At 36.8% G+C, this 15,832-nt stretch overlaps 1 protein-coding gene across 9 annotated transcripts in view; it reads left to right on the forward strand.

Annotated features, from left to right (window-relative positions):
* ANKS1B (ankyrin repeat and sterile alpha motif domain containing 1B) overlaps positions 1–15,832 on the forward strand; it is a 406,891-nt gene that overhangs the window by 67,587 nt on the left and 323,472 nt on the right. For all 9 annotated transcript variants that reach the window (XM_026798001.2, XM_026797993.2, XM_026798014.2 and 6 more), the window contains exons 7-8: positions 8,014–8,124; positions 11,150–11,325. In XM_026798001.2, the coding sequence (XP_026653802.2) occupies positions 8,014–8,124; positions 11,150–11,325 (287 nt within the window). The remainder of the gene's footprint in view (positions 1–8,013; positions 8,125–11,149; positions 11,326–15,832) is intronic.

Genomic DNA, 15,832 nt, shown 5'->3' on the forward strand with positions numbered 1-15,832 from the left:
GGCCACTGACATTACCGTGGTGTGTCACTTATACTTAGTCTTTTAACATTCTTCATTACACCATAACATATTGTAATATTTCAGTAGCAGTTCCATTAAATTGTAATGATAACCTACAATTGAAATGCTTGATTTGTAGCAACTAAATGACTGAAAGATGTTGGCAATTTTTCAAACCATTTCATTATACTTCTTCATTTTCCTTAAATGAAAAAAAATATAAACCAGGCAGTATTTCTTGTTATTGTAGGAGAAAGAATAAGTTTTCTGTACATGCATTTGTTCTCATTCCCCATCGTACGTTCATGGTGTAAGGTTGATGGAAGTTCATTGCTTACTTCAATCTTCTACTCTAGAAGATAGCTGTAAAGTGATGAAACATGAACTACAACATAATTCGGTGTTAAATGTAATTTCTATAGAATTCTATGGAATTTGTTCCCTGTGTTTTCAGCTTAGCCTTCCATTAAGTGCATTTGACAGAGGAGGTCCCTGAAGGTATCAGTGCTGCATCTTCATTTGTATTTATTATTCCCACCATTAAATAAGCCATTTTAATCAGTTCAGTGGTGGTTCTACACATGACAGGCTCCCTCATAACTGTATTTTCTAAGAACATTTCTTAGAGAAAACGCGGTCATGTAGCCATACTGTGCCATTTCTTTTCTGAATTACTTCCAAACCACATCAAAGAATTGACCAGGTTCCATAAAGTTTTCTAGTAAGATGATGGTCTGAAGATACAAAGATCCTATAAGTATAATGAAAATTTTGCAGGTTCTAGGAGAGGTATTCCTGTAAGGAGCAGATTCATGTTAGACCTGAACCAGTTAACAGATTGAGGTCTCCCTCTCTCCCTTCTTCCTATTTTCTTTTGCCTTTTCCCTCACTTTCCCCCTTCCTCCTCCTCTACTTCCACCTACACAGTTCCCTTACATATTCCCCATTTACATGAGATTTCAAAGTGACTTGATTCAGTTCACAAACCAAATATATATTTATGATATATATAAAATTATGAAAAATAATATTAAAAATATAGAACTATACTTTCTATAGTTTTAATTAGCTTGCCTCTTCTGTGATTCAGGTCTCCGAGTTACCTCTGTCCCAGGTAACTGACAGTAATGTGCATTGAAAAGTGGGAAGGAAGAGATGTGTGGGGGACACAGGGCTTCCCCTGTCAGAAGAAGGAAGATTCTAATTTGAGTCAGACTCATACTTCAACCTTTAAGTCCTCACAGAGCTGCAGCATGAACACATTACCATGTAGAGGAAAAGAGGGTTAATGTCATCCTGGGACTTCTTCAGTGGCAGGAAAACAGTCAGTCAGAGCTCCCACTTTCTTAGACATCCAAATCAATCATCCTTCAGGTACTGATTTAAGATGCATCATAAAATCCCATCACCAACTAAACTAATTTTAATTTTACTGCTTCTTTTTTGTTCCATTTTATCCTTATTGTAAAAACCTTGCAGTCTCTAACCCCACTGATGAACATTTTTTTGCTCTGTGAGTAAAAAGCATCACACTTCCTCTCATAGGTTTCTCACATTGATGGATCAGTAGCTGCCCTCAGTCTTTACCACACACACACACAGAAAAAGAAATCTATTAATTTCAATCAATTTTTTTGCTTTGCCATGCAGTCTTTTTCAAACGTGTGCCTTGAAGTATAAAAATGACTGCTTAGTAGTTTCAGCTCTTATTAGTGTGATGAAACTGTCTTGTAATGAGCAGCTGTTTATTTTTGCTCTCTGCCTATAATCAGAAGTGATGTGCAAGAATGAAAAATAGTTACAAAGATGCCATTCTGACTCCTAAGACAACCTGAGGAGCTCCTTCAGAACTCACATATATTCTTTTGGGGAACTTACATATATTCTTTTTCATCAGCAAAATGTTCACTGAATCCTTATCCATCAAAGTATGAGCTGAAGTTGAAAAAATCAGAATTCAGTACTAGCACTACTGATGATGCAGTTGACCTACCCTCCTCTAAAAGACAGCTGACTACAGTCTTCACTAAACTGTGGGTATTTATCCTATTGTAGCTGAAAAATCAGTGAAGCACTAGAATTTTTGGAATCCTGAATGTACTATAATTGAGTTTGACTTCAGTGCATAATGAATTCCATGCTAAGAAAAGGCAATTACTGAGAAAGATTTCATGGCTTTCAAATACATTCCTGTTAAGGCTGCTGTCTTCAGATGGTTCTCTAGAGCAGCTTACATGGCTCTTTCATGTAGACATATAGGAAATAGAAATTAAATTAATGATGTCAGACAATTACTGGCCAAATTGTTTAAGTTTATTGCTAATGTTGTGCTTTATGCAGACAAAGAAGGATTGATTTGTTCTTTCACCTTGTTGCAAGGATAGACTAAGGTGTTATCACCAAGTATTGTCATTAAGTTATTTTGGGTCTCACTTGCGCTGTTCTGTGTCACTTTACAGTTTATAGTATTAACATAGCATAGTATTTGTCCCTGCCATAAAACATTAGCTTTCAAAATATAAAACCAAGGCTAAAGGATCCATATGACCAGGCTGGCAGAGGTGGGCAAGGAAATTATGTGACTGGTATTACTGGTGGGCCTGTTATGCAGAGGAATAACAGAGCTGGAAGAAATGTTTACAAAGAAAATCAGTTGGCTTTGAGGTTATTTATAAGAAACTCCTTGAAGGAGATGAAATTTGTGTTTGGAAGCAGTTAATGGAGGTAGAAACACTAAATCCCATGAGCTGATACTAGAGCCAGTAGGGCTGGTAGCCACCTGAGAATAAATGCCCTCCCAGAATTTAAGAATTGTGGATAGAAATTGTTCTCCCTCTTTTAAAGAGTATTTAGACAACTACTTTTTACAGATTGTAGGTTTAAAGAAGCAAGACCTTTTGCTCGTGAGGTTTTAGAAGTGATCCTAGCCTTCTTGCGATCTTTATTTTACATCCTTTCGCACTATCCTGAGAAAAGAGCAATAGAAGTTTCCGCAAAAGTTTTTTTGTGTGTGTGTGTTTGCAAAGTCTGTCACCTTTTTTGAGGATTTGGCACATTATCTGGTAGAAGGAAAATAAATTAAAAGATCACTTTAATGAGCAGCAGGAAAAAGGCTGAGTGAGCTATAGAAGACCTATTTTTTTAAACATCCTGTTAATTATAGTTTGAATTAATAGAAATGACAGTTCAGGTTTTCCTTCTATATTTTTTGTATAGGTCACATAATTTTCTGTGTCTTCATCAGATCTGAGTAGCATTGAACTCAAAATGCTTATTAGGGTTTAGATTCTTAATGTAGTAAGGAGTAAATAGATATATAAGTACTATGTACTGGAAGAGCAGAGAACTAGGATATTGTGCCAAGCAAGGCCAAGCTACTGGATGCATTTCGTGGGTGCAGTGAAACAACAGCACTCAGTGCTGAAGCAGTTAACAGTACTGGCACTTAGGGCTTTTATAATTAGGCATTGGAGATAAAAGGGATGTTGCCAAGGCTAGTAGGCCTAAAATTAAACCAACCAGCTGTGTTTTAGTTTCAGCACATGTGAACGTGACGCAGGTGCGAGCTGCACCATCTTTCAACTCTTTCTGCACAGCCCACTATGCTCTCTATTAGAATCTTGCTCTTTTACTATTTCTGGAAGCAGAATTCTCGTTATTATGAAACAAAGAAGATAGTAGATAAACAGATGAAAAATGGCATGAGCCCCAGTAAGTGCTGCTGCACAGACAGTATGGAGGGAGATGCAGTGGAAAATGCATTCCTCGATTCTGCTGAAGCTGCTTAGGAACCTAACATTGTACCTGTTACCAAATTACTCATAAATGGAGAATACATAAGCAGCTGCAGAACCAGAAATCCTTTCATTCCTCTCTGTTTAAATAGCTTTGGTGACATTAGCACTGGCTTTTTTTTTTTTTTTTAATGTATTCTCACTCTCTCCTCTTTCTGTGGTCAAGTAGATCTTCCATTCTCTTGACTGCAGGAGGCCAGCCTCAGTCAAGGCTGGAAGAATGGAATAGATTTTCAATCAAGAATTTAATTAAAACTGCATGGGATGAAAATAATTGAGATCTCAATTCCTCTTCATTGTTTTGGTTTTGTTTTTATCTTCTCTTTTGTTTATGGGTTCATTTTGTTTTGTTTTTCTGGGGACTTTTCAACTTTTTCTGTAGGCCCTTGTGCGAAAGCTGTAGAGCACTAACTGCATTCATGAATTAATTTAACTACTGTTTTTGTGACTTGAAGTTTAGCTGCAACCTTACCTATCTCACAATCGCAGGAGTACTTCAGTGCCTGTTTCTGTTATCTTCCCTTAATACATGCACAAAAACATCTATTGATTTCAACTTTCTCTGGGATTCAGTTTGCCGTTTAGAAATTGTCCTCTGAAATTTAGGAGACTGAGGTGAACCAGCCTCCATCTCAGCTTGTCTGTCACTTTAGCACACCTGACCATGGTAGTTCCCAGTCAGGTTCCTGCTACTGCAGCTGCTTTAAAGAGAAAAGGAATTGGGTCACAAAGCCTCAGAGGGTTCCTTCCCATGGGGGTGAGTGAACTGTTTTGGGAGGAGCTTTTTGAGAGTTTCCTGGCTGGGCCAGCACTCGATAGAGCTGCAGAATCCCCTGACAGGTTCTGGAAGATCTTAGGAAGGGCAGAGGCTTTTTGAAAATTGCTGCCCTTCAGGAAGGTGTGAAGGAGGTGTAAGCACCCCTCTGCAGGGATATTGGCTATGGAGGGGACTGGTTTCTGTAAGTTTTATTTCTCTGATCTAGTTACTTGGAGAGTCTTCTGCTTAAAAAGGTGAGTGTTCATATTTATATTCTGGTCAAATTTGGCCTTTTTTGGTTTTTTTTAGAGGTTTTAAAGAGCGTTTTGGTCTTCCTAGGGAAAAATTGTTCTAGAAAGAATTCTATATGAATCTACCACATGGCATGGCTGAAGTAGGGTATAAAAAAAAAAAGAAACCAGCTTATACTTAAAGGAAAATAAGGACTAAAATTGTTTCTTATTTATCATTAAAAAGGAAAATAAGGACTAAAATTGGTTTTTATTTATCATTAAAATAAAGTTTTCTGAGGTGAATATAACCATTACTCTAAGAGCCAAGGTTTGTAAACAAAGCAAAACTCCTAACCCTACCACCTCAGTGAGAAATTAGGATCTAAGAGGAGCTGAAGTTTAAGCAAGTTGTGCTTTTATATTCCTTGGAAGTTCAGGAGCAGCTCTAGCTGAGCTGGACCATGCTCTCTTCATGCTTGAGAGGCAGCTGTGTTTTTCTGCTTAGATGTTCAGTCTTTTCCATCTCTTTGGCTTTGGCCTAACTGGTATTACAGAAACTAAGGAAGCTGGAGTTCCAACTGTTTGAACTTCCCAGAGCTTGTTCCCTGCTTGAGTTATATTCCCCACTCTTATTTCCACTGCTGTGTGACCACTTGTATGGTATTACTTTTTGTGCACAGCACCCAATTTAGGTTGAGTGGGGCTTTGACAAAATCTGGTAACTACAGAAAACCATCCTACTAAACTGATCAAGTTTTTTAAACTCTTGGTATTAAGAGCTGCAGTAGTCGTCACTTTACACTGAGCTGTAAGGCGAAGAGGTTAAATGGTCCATTCTTCCCATTATCAATTATGACAGGTTCTGTCCTAAACAGCCTTTACTGTCCCCTTTATTAGGAATGATGGGTTTTCCTCTAAAATTGTGTGAAACCATAGATGGGGACACTGTTCTGGTCATGAAGTGGTATAAGTCACTAAGCTTAGCTTTGTTCTGAATTCTCTTTTGGCTTTGAGAAAAATGATCCACCCTGATCAGTCTCTCAAGCACCCAGCAGTGAGGATTTGAAGATGGATTCCTAGCCAGCTGCAGGTGATTAGAATGCAGCTGCTGGTAAAAGTATCCGGTGCTTTTGTGTGTTTTTTCTTTGGCTCTTGATACTGTTTACCTGTTCTGTGTCTCTTTCTCTGACAGTATTATGGGTAAGTGTACATTTACCCAGACTACAAGCCTCTATAAACTGAGGCCCTGTCTTTATCTTGTGTGTGTCTGGTAGAATTTTCAATAATATAAACCAAGTTAGGAGTAATAGTCCCAAAAAAGCCCAAAGTCTCAAGGGTTGTGCCCTAAAACATTGGTATGCAGCCAGCCTATTGTAAGCTTTTTGTGCCATAGCTTGTGACAGCCAGCTGTAAAGATTTCCTGGAAGGAACTCTGTGGTTTTTAAAGTAAGTATTTAAGACTTATGTTGAACTTGGGATTTCCTCTTCAGAACTAGCCTCCAGGAGGTAAGTGCATTGGTCTGGAAGTGGGGACTGACAAAGAGCAAAAATAGAGAATTACATTAAAACCACAGACTTGTATGATTGTGAGAACAAGGTTAGAGTTCTTCACAATATCTCCTTTATTTCCTCTGCTAATTATAGCTGTAATAATCTAATAATTGTAACGCTCACCTGATAGAATTATGTTTCCTTTTGGGCAGTTGCATAATTACCAAGCAAGCATTTTTCATTCGTGAATTTTCTTTTTCTTTTCGTTTTCTTTGGGTATGGATTCCTATCCCCATCTTGAACATTGTCTTGACAAATACTGTCTCTGACAGAGCTGGAAAACATTCCAGAGCATTTTGTCATGGTGTTAGTTTTCTCATAGTCTCCTACAGTTCGTATTTGCTTTCAGACCCACACAAACACAAAATTTTCATATGATGAAATTTATGACAGCTAATGCCAGGGACCACTGCCAGTCATTAAACTTAATATATGGCACTTTCAAATCATACCATTTAAAAAAAAATACCCCAACAATTCTGCAAGGCATTTTGAAACTGCTTGCTGTTCTATGCCATTTCCAATTTCAATTTCTCAGATGTCTATTTTATCACAGATTGTATTTGGGTTTTGGGATTTATTATTTAATCATGAGTAACAGCAAGCTTAACAAGTGCATTTATAGACTGTAGAAATTAAATCAGGGAGATTTCACTTCCCAGAAACTCCTTAGTCCTTCAGTGCGATATTGATGAAAGACATGATTGTACTTTGGTGCTCTGTGTGCTGCAACATATGCTATTATTGTTATCACAATGAAATTATTTAAACAATTTAATAAACTCAAGAAAATGCAGATGCAGAATAACTCCCCAAATTGAGAACCAGTTACTCTGCTGGGAAAAAAAAAAAGTGCCACTATTGCAGAAATTAACTTCTTATTTAGTATTGCATTGCAATTCATTAATGTTTTGGTCTTTCATTGAGGTAGCTTGTGGAGAAAAGCACATGAAAATAATGTAGATATTTATAAGAAAAGAACAGTAATGAAATTGAAATTTAGCACATCCATTATTTCATGTTTTTCTGTTTTTATAAACGTTGTTAACATGGGGCAAGGGAAGTTTCAGCACACTGCTTTTTAGACTGTTATTTTTAACTTAAATTTTCAGGGGTGCTTTTTGTTTTTCCTCATGTACTGTATTACTGTATCTGTGCTGCAAGCAGAGTATTTGACTTTCTTATATCAGTGTTTGTATGGATTTTGAACATCCTGAATATTTTGAACATCGTGAATATCTTGACAAAAAAGTCTCCACAAACTTAGAATAAAAGTGTCTTTTAACTGTAATAATGTAAAAGAACAGTCATGTTGATATTTCAAGGAGGCAAGAAAAACACAGGGATGGTCTCAATTGGTTACCCTTACAATGAGATTTCTGTAGCTGTTTCTACCGACTGAAGCACTGGCCATTTTAGTGTTTTACAGTACTTTCAACAAATGACTGCCTTGCAGCAGTATTTATTAATAACTATTATTACAGGGTTGTGATATTAATGTTTGTCAATGGCAATATTAATATTCATAATAATATTATTATGAATAATAATTATTACAGGATTTTAATATGAAAATTTGAAAAGTCTTTAATGAAAAATGAAGTAGAAAATATACTTTTGATTGAAATAAACCTGCATAATTCAGACTTTTAAGTGTATTTGTATCTTTAACTTGCAGAATATATGGAAACAGGAAATGCAAGCATTTCAGAGGAATGCCCACTGGAATGTGCAGAACATCAGTCTTGCGTTTTGTCTCCAGAAGTTCCTCCATCTCCAAAGGCTAAAAGTAAATACATGTACTCTGTGAATGCAAAAGCTGCACTGAATTTCTCTTTAATATTAACATTCATACAAACTTACAAAGTAGAAAAAAATTTGAGAAAGTTATTGATATCAAGTCTGGTTTTTTTCCTACCATGAATCACCTATCTTGACTTACATACACTGTAATCCATGTCATATAGAAAAGCAAGGAACTGTGTTCTCAGAAAGGGCAGGTCACTAATGGATTACAATGTACTGCATTGTTTGATCTTAAATATTTTTGCTTTATCTGACCTTATCCATTGCATAATCAAGCAAAACAAAAATACTCAATATGTTGAAATACTCTGCAGGTATTGTTTGCATTTTGGTTAAAAATCGAGTTTACTTCATCCTCCCTAATGAGTGCATCTACCAGTGGTTTTACATTTGGAAGCCTCTTTCAAAGGTCACAAATGTACTGCTCTTCCTTTTGTCTTCTAACACAGCTTTTATACACTGTACCAGTCACTTGTGTGCATGTGCTTTCATTTTATGTTCTGATTTACCATTTCCTCACCACAGCCACTAAAACAGGGCATGTCCTGAGTGTGGTGTCTTTCATGAAAGTCATCCATCTGTAGAACCAAACCTGACTTCTATCTTCAGTAATCATCCAGAATGAATGTAATTGACTGCTGGCAAATAACTGAACCTGTCCTTGGTTTTGTTGTGTGAGTTGTGGTGTTATTTTGCTTAGTAGTGATTTTTTTTTGTTTGTTGGCATTGTTTGTTGAGTTTTTTTGGTCTTTTTTTAACGTGTTCCTTTTTTTTTCTTTAACATGTTCACTGGGAGAGTTTTTATTCATGAGAGAATGAAGCTTCCTGATGCATGTCAGGTTATGATCTTCATGGTAATAGTGAACAAATGCTGTAGTTCCTATAATATTTCCCATTGGGGTGCTTAACACATATGTGGTATGTGAAGATAAATAGCTCCTTTGAGATTAGCAGGATTGTGAAGCCAACTGTGCAATAGAAATGTCTGTTCTGAAATTAAGTAGCAAATAATTTTAAAATATGTATTACTTTTTAAAATAATAAGGTCATGATCTCACATTCCTTATTTCCACTTACAAGGTATAAATAATGTAAAACATGCTAGCTGGCTTTTGCTTGTCTATTCTGTAATCTGATACTAAAGCAGAGAAATAGTACTTGATCATGCTTCCCATCCGTCTGCCATTCACTGACAATCTAATTTCAGATAATTTAAACCAACTTTGGAAGAGGGATAGCAGTATCAATTACCTTTCTGTGACTTTCATGAAAATAGGGAGCTGGATAGAGGTTAAAGGCCCTAATTAGTACCTGCCCTGAAAGAAATAGGTAAAATCTGTCTTTAATGTATTCTGGCTGCAATCAGCCAGACAGCTAGTGCACTCTCACCCAGAGTCCAGTTTTGTCGCACAGAACACATTCTTGCTTAGTAAGAAATACTGCAGGCCATATGTGGGAGAATGTGGGACTAGGGACATGAATGTAGTTCTGTAGGAAGCAGTAGTTCTTGTTCTTTTTTTAAAAATCACTGTATTGTGATTTTGGAATAGTTTTAATATTTAGGTATTTCAGTTCCAATTTTTAATTATAATATTAATCTGGAATAATCTCAATTTACTAATTAAAATGCAGAATATAAATAAACCCGATTATAATTTTGCTTAATTAACGAGTTTTGTGCAAAGCTACTATTGACTAAGAGTAGAAAGATTAAATGCTTTTAATTTACCACTTCTAGTCTTGTCTCTGAAAATTTTGGTAATAACTGGCCATGGTTATACTTTAAATATATTTTTGAGTATTTGTGTTTACTTAGCATAGCAAACAGCAACTATGAAAAAACTGAAACAAACAGAGCTCTAGACCAAGCAGATACAGTTTTATCAGTGGATTCTGTAGTTATGTGAACATACTTAAGTCTGGTTTATGTATGCTGAGCTTAATATGCTCACTCTGTTTTTCCTTTTCAGCATTTTATTTCCAAAGATGGAGTAACATGGAAGCATCTGTATTTTATCAAGTCTAGGCACTGCAGTTTTCACCTTATGGCTGTTGTAAACCTAGTTTAAAAAAGGGGTTTCTTACTTGCTCCTGGAAACTCTTGGTCTTTTTCATTTTTCATTGCTATTACTAAAGGTAGCTGTGTAACACACACACAGTACATAATCAGAACCCAATGTGGTTGATCATAATGAGTAGCTTTTCAGTCTGTGGAGGCCTTGCTGCTGCCAGTGGATTATTTGCAGAATGGTTAGCACTCAGTGTGTTTCTAGTACTTACTACGACAGCTATTTCCAATAGTGGTCCTCAGTATAGACATAGAAAGCCTATTGTCTTACTGTTCTGGCAGATTTCTTTAGTTAAGAAATCTGATAAATTAAGGAGAAAAACATGAAACACAGTGCAGAATGCACTAAGTGTGGGTTTCTGATAGACTGCTGTAGGAAGGCATGTTTTAAGCATGTAGGCTTTCCCAGTATATTCTTCCACCATTCCATTTAATCCTGGGAGAGTGAGCAAGAATTATTCATAAAGCATAGCTGCTTTGATGGGGGAGATATGCATTCTTAGTCACTCACAGTTTACAGAGCTTATGTAGTGTATTAATTAATTACAGCAGCAAACATGAATCCGATGCAGAGTATGGGGTATTGATTTTGTATGTTTGTAGAAACTTTCCTTCCCTGGATTAATTTTACATTCTTGGATAGTTGCTATTTCTCTAAATTTTCAGGATTAGAAAACATAGAAAGGGTAAGTATATATTCATCCTAATTAAATGCAAGGTACAGTGCAATGCAGAAGTATGTAGATTGCCTCAAGCAAATTCCTAGCCTGGAACAAGATGCCATTATTTTTGAGCAGAGAATGGTGCATGAAGATCATTGTTTAGAAGATAAGGTATGGAAAATAATAGATGATAAAGTTTAAAGAATGTGCATTTCCTTTTTAGGCATAAATTACCCCGGTATTCTAATTACTGACTAATGGTGTGTCTGTTTTTAAAGGTGAAGCTGTGACTGGAGAATTATCAAAGCTCTTAGATGAAATCAAATTGTGCCAAGAAAAGGAATACTCTTTTGAAGATCTGTCTCATACACTATCAGACCATTATCTGGAAAATTTTAGTAAAGTATCAGAGGAAGATCTTATGACCAGTGGAAGCCAAACCAAGCTTAATGTAGTAAGTAAGATGGGATACAAGGACAATGTATTCAGTTACATCTGATTTATTTATAGCACATTCAAGAAAGAAATAATAAAAGAGTGAGAATAGTGCAAGGTAACATTATAATAAAAAAAATGTAACATGTGCTTCTTACAGATTTAAAATGTAATGTTCCCTTCATTTCTCAAAGGTATTGCTTAGCACACCTCAGAATGGCATTTCATGTCGCCACTAATTCAGGTTACTTGTTTTGAGCATGGTGAGTGCAAGGAAGGGTTTTTTTTGTGAAATCAGTGGAGATCAGTATGTTCAATACTGAATGCTACATGTTAACAGAATCTGATCAGATATGCCCCCAAAAGAACCAGCTAAACATCCTCAGTTATTTTTCTTCTACATTTTATTACTATATAGCTTTCATGGTGGCCTAATGGTATTGAAGATTGAATCTCTAATACAGATAATTGTGGTTGTGATACTTCAGTAATTTCCAACTACAGTTGAAGATAACTTCATTGCTACTAATATTATGAATAAAGTAGTCTAGGATTCATTTTTTCTTTACTGTAACAGGGGTTTTTTTTTTTTTTAATTGAATGCTCTTCTTCATTAGGTTTCCTGGTTTCAGCTGGTTTAGACTGAAACTTAAATTGTGACACTAAATGTGATTGCTCAGGGAATAAAGCAGAGAACAAAGGAAAACTGCTAAGTTCCAAATTTCAGTTAACGTTTTTCGTAAGTTAAGAAAAATTATGCTCTCTTGTGTGAGGAAAACCATGGCAAGTTAAAGACTTTCACGTTTTGGAGGATTTATTATGACATATGTAGACAAAATGAGATTTACGAAGATGCGTAGCTACCCTGAAATGCAGTAGATACTTTTGAAAAGCCCTTCTAGATGTTTGAATGTTTAGATACATAACTCATATTGAACTGAATTTGAACAAGATACTAATCCCATTTAATCATTTTTAGACGCTTGTCTAGTGTCTCTCTGAATTTAGGTGCTAACTGCTATTTAAATCTTCTCAGCTGCTGTTTTGCAGAAAATGTATTCCATATAAATCCGTCTGCTCAGGCCTAAATGAAGTACAATATGAATAGAAAGTATTCAGACACTAAATCTGTAATTTCTGCGACAGGGAAATATAAAGGTAAATTAGGCAGTATATTTTCTAGATATTTAATATATTTTGAATTGAACTAGATGTGGAAACAAATCTTTGAAATTGGAGACTGTTTGAAGCATTTTATGGTGCTTTCCTGCTGGGGCATCCAGCTTTTCTTTTAGCAAAAACTGTAGTCTAGATGATGGCTGTGCACTCCCAACATGAAGTTAGGATGGAGGGCAGAATATTTCCCCCTGCAGTAAACCCAGCTATACAGATCCGTATGGAGAGGACTCTTTGCTGTGATGTGAGATTTTCCTGTTTGTTCTAAAGCAGCCATTTCATTTTTAATGTATTTTAGGGTTATTCGGTCTGTTCAGAGGCTACATTGCATTAAAAAAATGAAAGTTGCTTCCATTTTTGATACACCTTTTAATTTTGGGCAGGTATTGCCTTCCCTTTGTGTTTAGGCTCCCTGGGTGATATGAAAATTACCATGCTCTGTAAGGGGCCATGAAAGAGTAATTGGGAAGAAGCACTAAAGTGAAGAGATATGTGTAGCTCTGAAAATGATTGCAAAGGTGAATGCTGCCAAACTGCTCTGGGGGCAGGACCAGCAAGTGTAGTCAAGGAAGATGTGTGACAGTACAGTGATAATTGAAGAAACTTAAATGAATATTTATATAAGAACATGAAGATACAGAGAGAAAGAAGTGAAGATGTCTATAGATGTGGAGAGTCAGAAATAGATTGCTTGGGTATGTATTAAAAGACAGATTCTTGCAGCTTTTTCTGACTTAGTTTTCTCCTCCTCTCTAAGAATCTCAGCAGGTTAAGTGGGTTCTTATATTTTGTCTGCATTTATTCACCTCATATTTGCCTCTACTGCACATACCAAGACCCTTTGAAAGTATGGGCAGCCAGGACACCCTATGGAGTCTGTCTGGAGCACAGACGCTTTCTGCCTGCTGGACTTAGTGTTGCCTTTCTCCAGCTGGAGTTACCAGCTCCCAACAGAGGGCTGGAGCAGTTACTTCAGGTTCATATCAGTTCATATTCAGGTTCATATCAGCAGATTTTTCCTAACTTTCGTTGCTGGCTGTGCTGGCATCAGCTCTGAAGAGGTGTAGAAGTTAGCTCCCCATTGATAATGTGTTAGGTGGTGCCATTTCCTGAAACTTATGTCGATTCCAGAGACTATGACTGTTGAAGGCTTTTCAACTTCATGTAGTTCCGCAATCTGAAAAGTTTCCAAATCCTAAGTCATGCCACTTTGTGACCCTGAGGGAGATTCTGCAAAGGCACTGGCTGCTTGGAGACATCTGAATTTTTTGCATCATGCTATTGTTTAGAGAAATAGGGGGCCAAGTCTGGGGAATTTCTGATTTGAATAGTAACTTGTGGATCATAAACTTAGGAAGCTGGAGCAAGGAGCATCAGGAGCCACTTCCTGAGGATAGCATAGGCTTGGGAAAGAGAAGACATCAGGAGGCATAGTGTATTTCAAAGCATTTTTTTAAACAATTGGCTCTTTTCAGGAGGGCCAAAACTGCTGAGACTAAATGAGGTTATGGTTGATTTGGGACTGTAGAAAGGAGTGTCTGTCTACCCAGAATGCACAGGCTGGAATTCTATCCTGAATTTTAACTGCCAACCTCTATTGTTTGAAACAGTGGGGCTCAGTTTTTGTTTAGTGTAAGGATAGTGTGAATGCCTACTTTTTAATACAGTAACTTGACAGTAAAGGCTTCATCTGGAATAGTGGTGCTCAATTCTGACCATGGCATAGGGGTGAGTTTCCATTGGTCGTATAGTCTCCCAGATAAAGTACAGACATCAGGCTATGATCCCTTCTAGTATTGTTTCTGCATTGTACAGCCACTGGAAAAATACCAGTGCAATCTGAAGAGCAGGACTTTGGATGCCTTGTTCACAGGAACATTCTCTTTTCTTTTCTGGTCTTGGGCATCTTGCATGGTTTGTTGCCCAATGATAGAGCACTTGGAGAATTCTATACTTTCTTTGAAAGAAGTGGGTTGGAAGTCTTTTAGGTTAAGGACAGAATGGAATCCATTCCTCCATTTGCTGTATTATTAGACAGGTAGTCATCCACCAACATAACAAGTTGTTTTGGAATGTTTGTAATAAGGAACTACTTCTTTTCATCTAATTTTGCATTGAAAACAATACCTGTTTGTATTATATGTTTCTGTTGGCCAGGTGTGTGATTTGTGACAAGGCATTAAAACCCTAGAGGTTTATGTGCTTACAGTATTTTCAAGTCAAATCGGAAGCAGAGTTTGCACAGGTCTGAGGTTCAGCGAAAAAAAAATAAAGAAAGAAACTTTGGTTTAGTCTTCCAAGATCCAAATTACTAATCAGCTTTGACTCTTAAATTTCCTTGGGACATGGAGGAGCTGACTAGGAAAATTGGTGGTGAGGTGGAAGGCGTGACATCTGGGAGAGGGAGAGTACAGTAGAGCAGTAAGGACAGTAGCAGTACACCCATAGTGTAGACATGAATAGGAACAGATCTGGAGATGAGTGAAAATGTCCCCAAAGGATGCTTCCCTTCCAAAAGTTGAAAGGGGAACTGTGACAGAAGAACAGATTGTCTTAGCTGCCTGAATTGGAGGGAATGATTAATGAAGAGGGAGGAAAAGACTGAATGCTAACAGCAGAAAGTCAGATGAGAGTAAGTTAATGTTATCTTTCAATTTGAAGAGTACGTTATTGAAGATAAACGAAAGGAAGTCAAAGCTGCACTGGAAATGTCATTTTTAAATGTTTTCTTTTGCCACTCAGGCTGTGTTTGGTGTGCTGTTGTGTAGATATTAATGCCATGTTTCCTAGTCTGCCTTTACCAGTCATTAAAATATGTACATTACAACATAGCATGCAACGAGCCCCTATTCATTGTCTCCACAAAATTAAAGGCCAGATTGAACACAGTTTTGCAATTCTACTTCAGGGAGAGCTCCAAAAGGTGTTCATACAGCTATGCATCATTTCAGTTGCTATTTCTAGTATTTCTTAATTACTTGTATGCTGGGTGATGGTCACTTGATAGATTTGTACTTCCAGTTCCTGTCTTTGTTTTTCCCATTTTGGCCATTGTGACTTGAATGTGCTTTTTAGTTGACCTATGTATGCAAAGACATGGAAAGCCCTGACTGGTGCTGCACAGGCAAGTTTTGGGAAGCTTTATACTTGTGTTTTGCTCAGCGCTGACATATTACAGTTTTTCTATGTTCCCTAGATAAAAAATCTTTCAAAAAAACTAGAATTTGATTGTTCCGTGAGTCAGAAAAGCAACTGTGCTTTAAAACACATTTCAGAAAACATGAGGTGGAAAAAAATATACGAAAGTCCTTGATGTATATCACAGTTCATTTGGAAAGGTGTTTCCTTTT

Source organism: Zonotrichia albicollis, chromosome 4 (assembly GCF_047830755.1).
Source record: "Zonotrichia albicollis isolate bZonAlb1 chromosome 4, bZonAlb1.hap1, whole genome shotgun sequence".
NCBI classification, from domain to species: domain Eukaryota; kingdom Metazoa; phylum Chordata; class Aves; order Passeriformes; family Passerellidae; genus Zonotrichia; species Zonotrichia albicollis.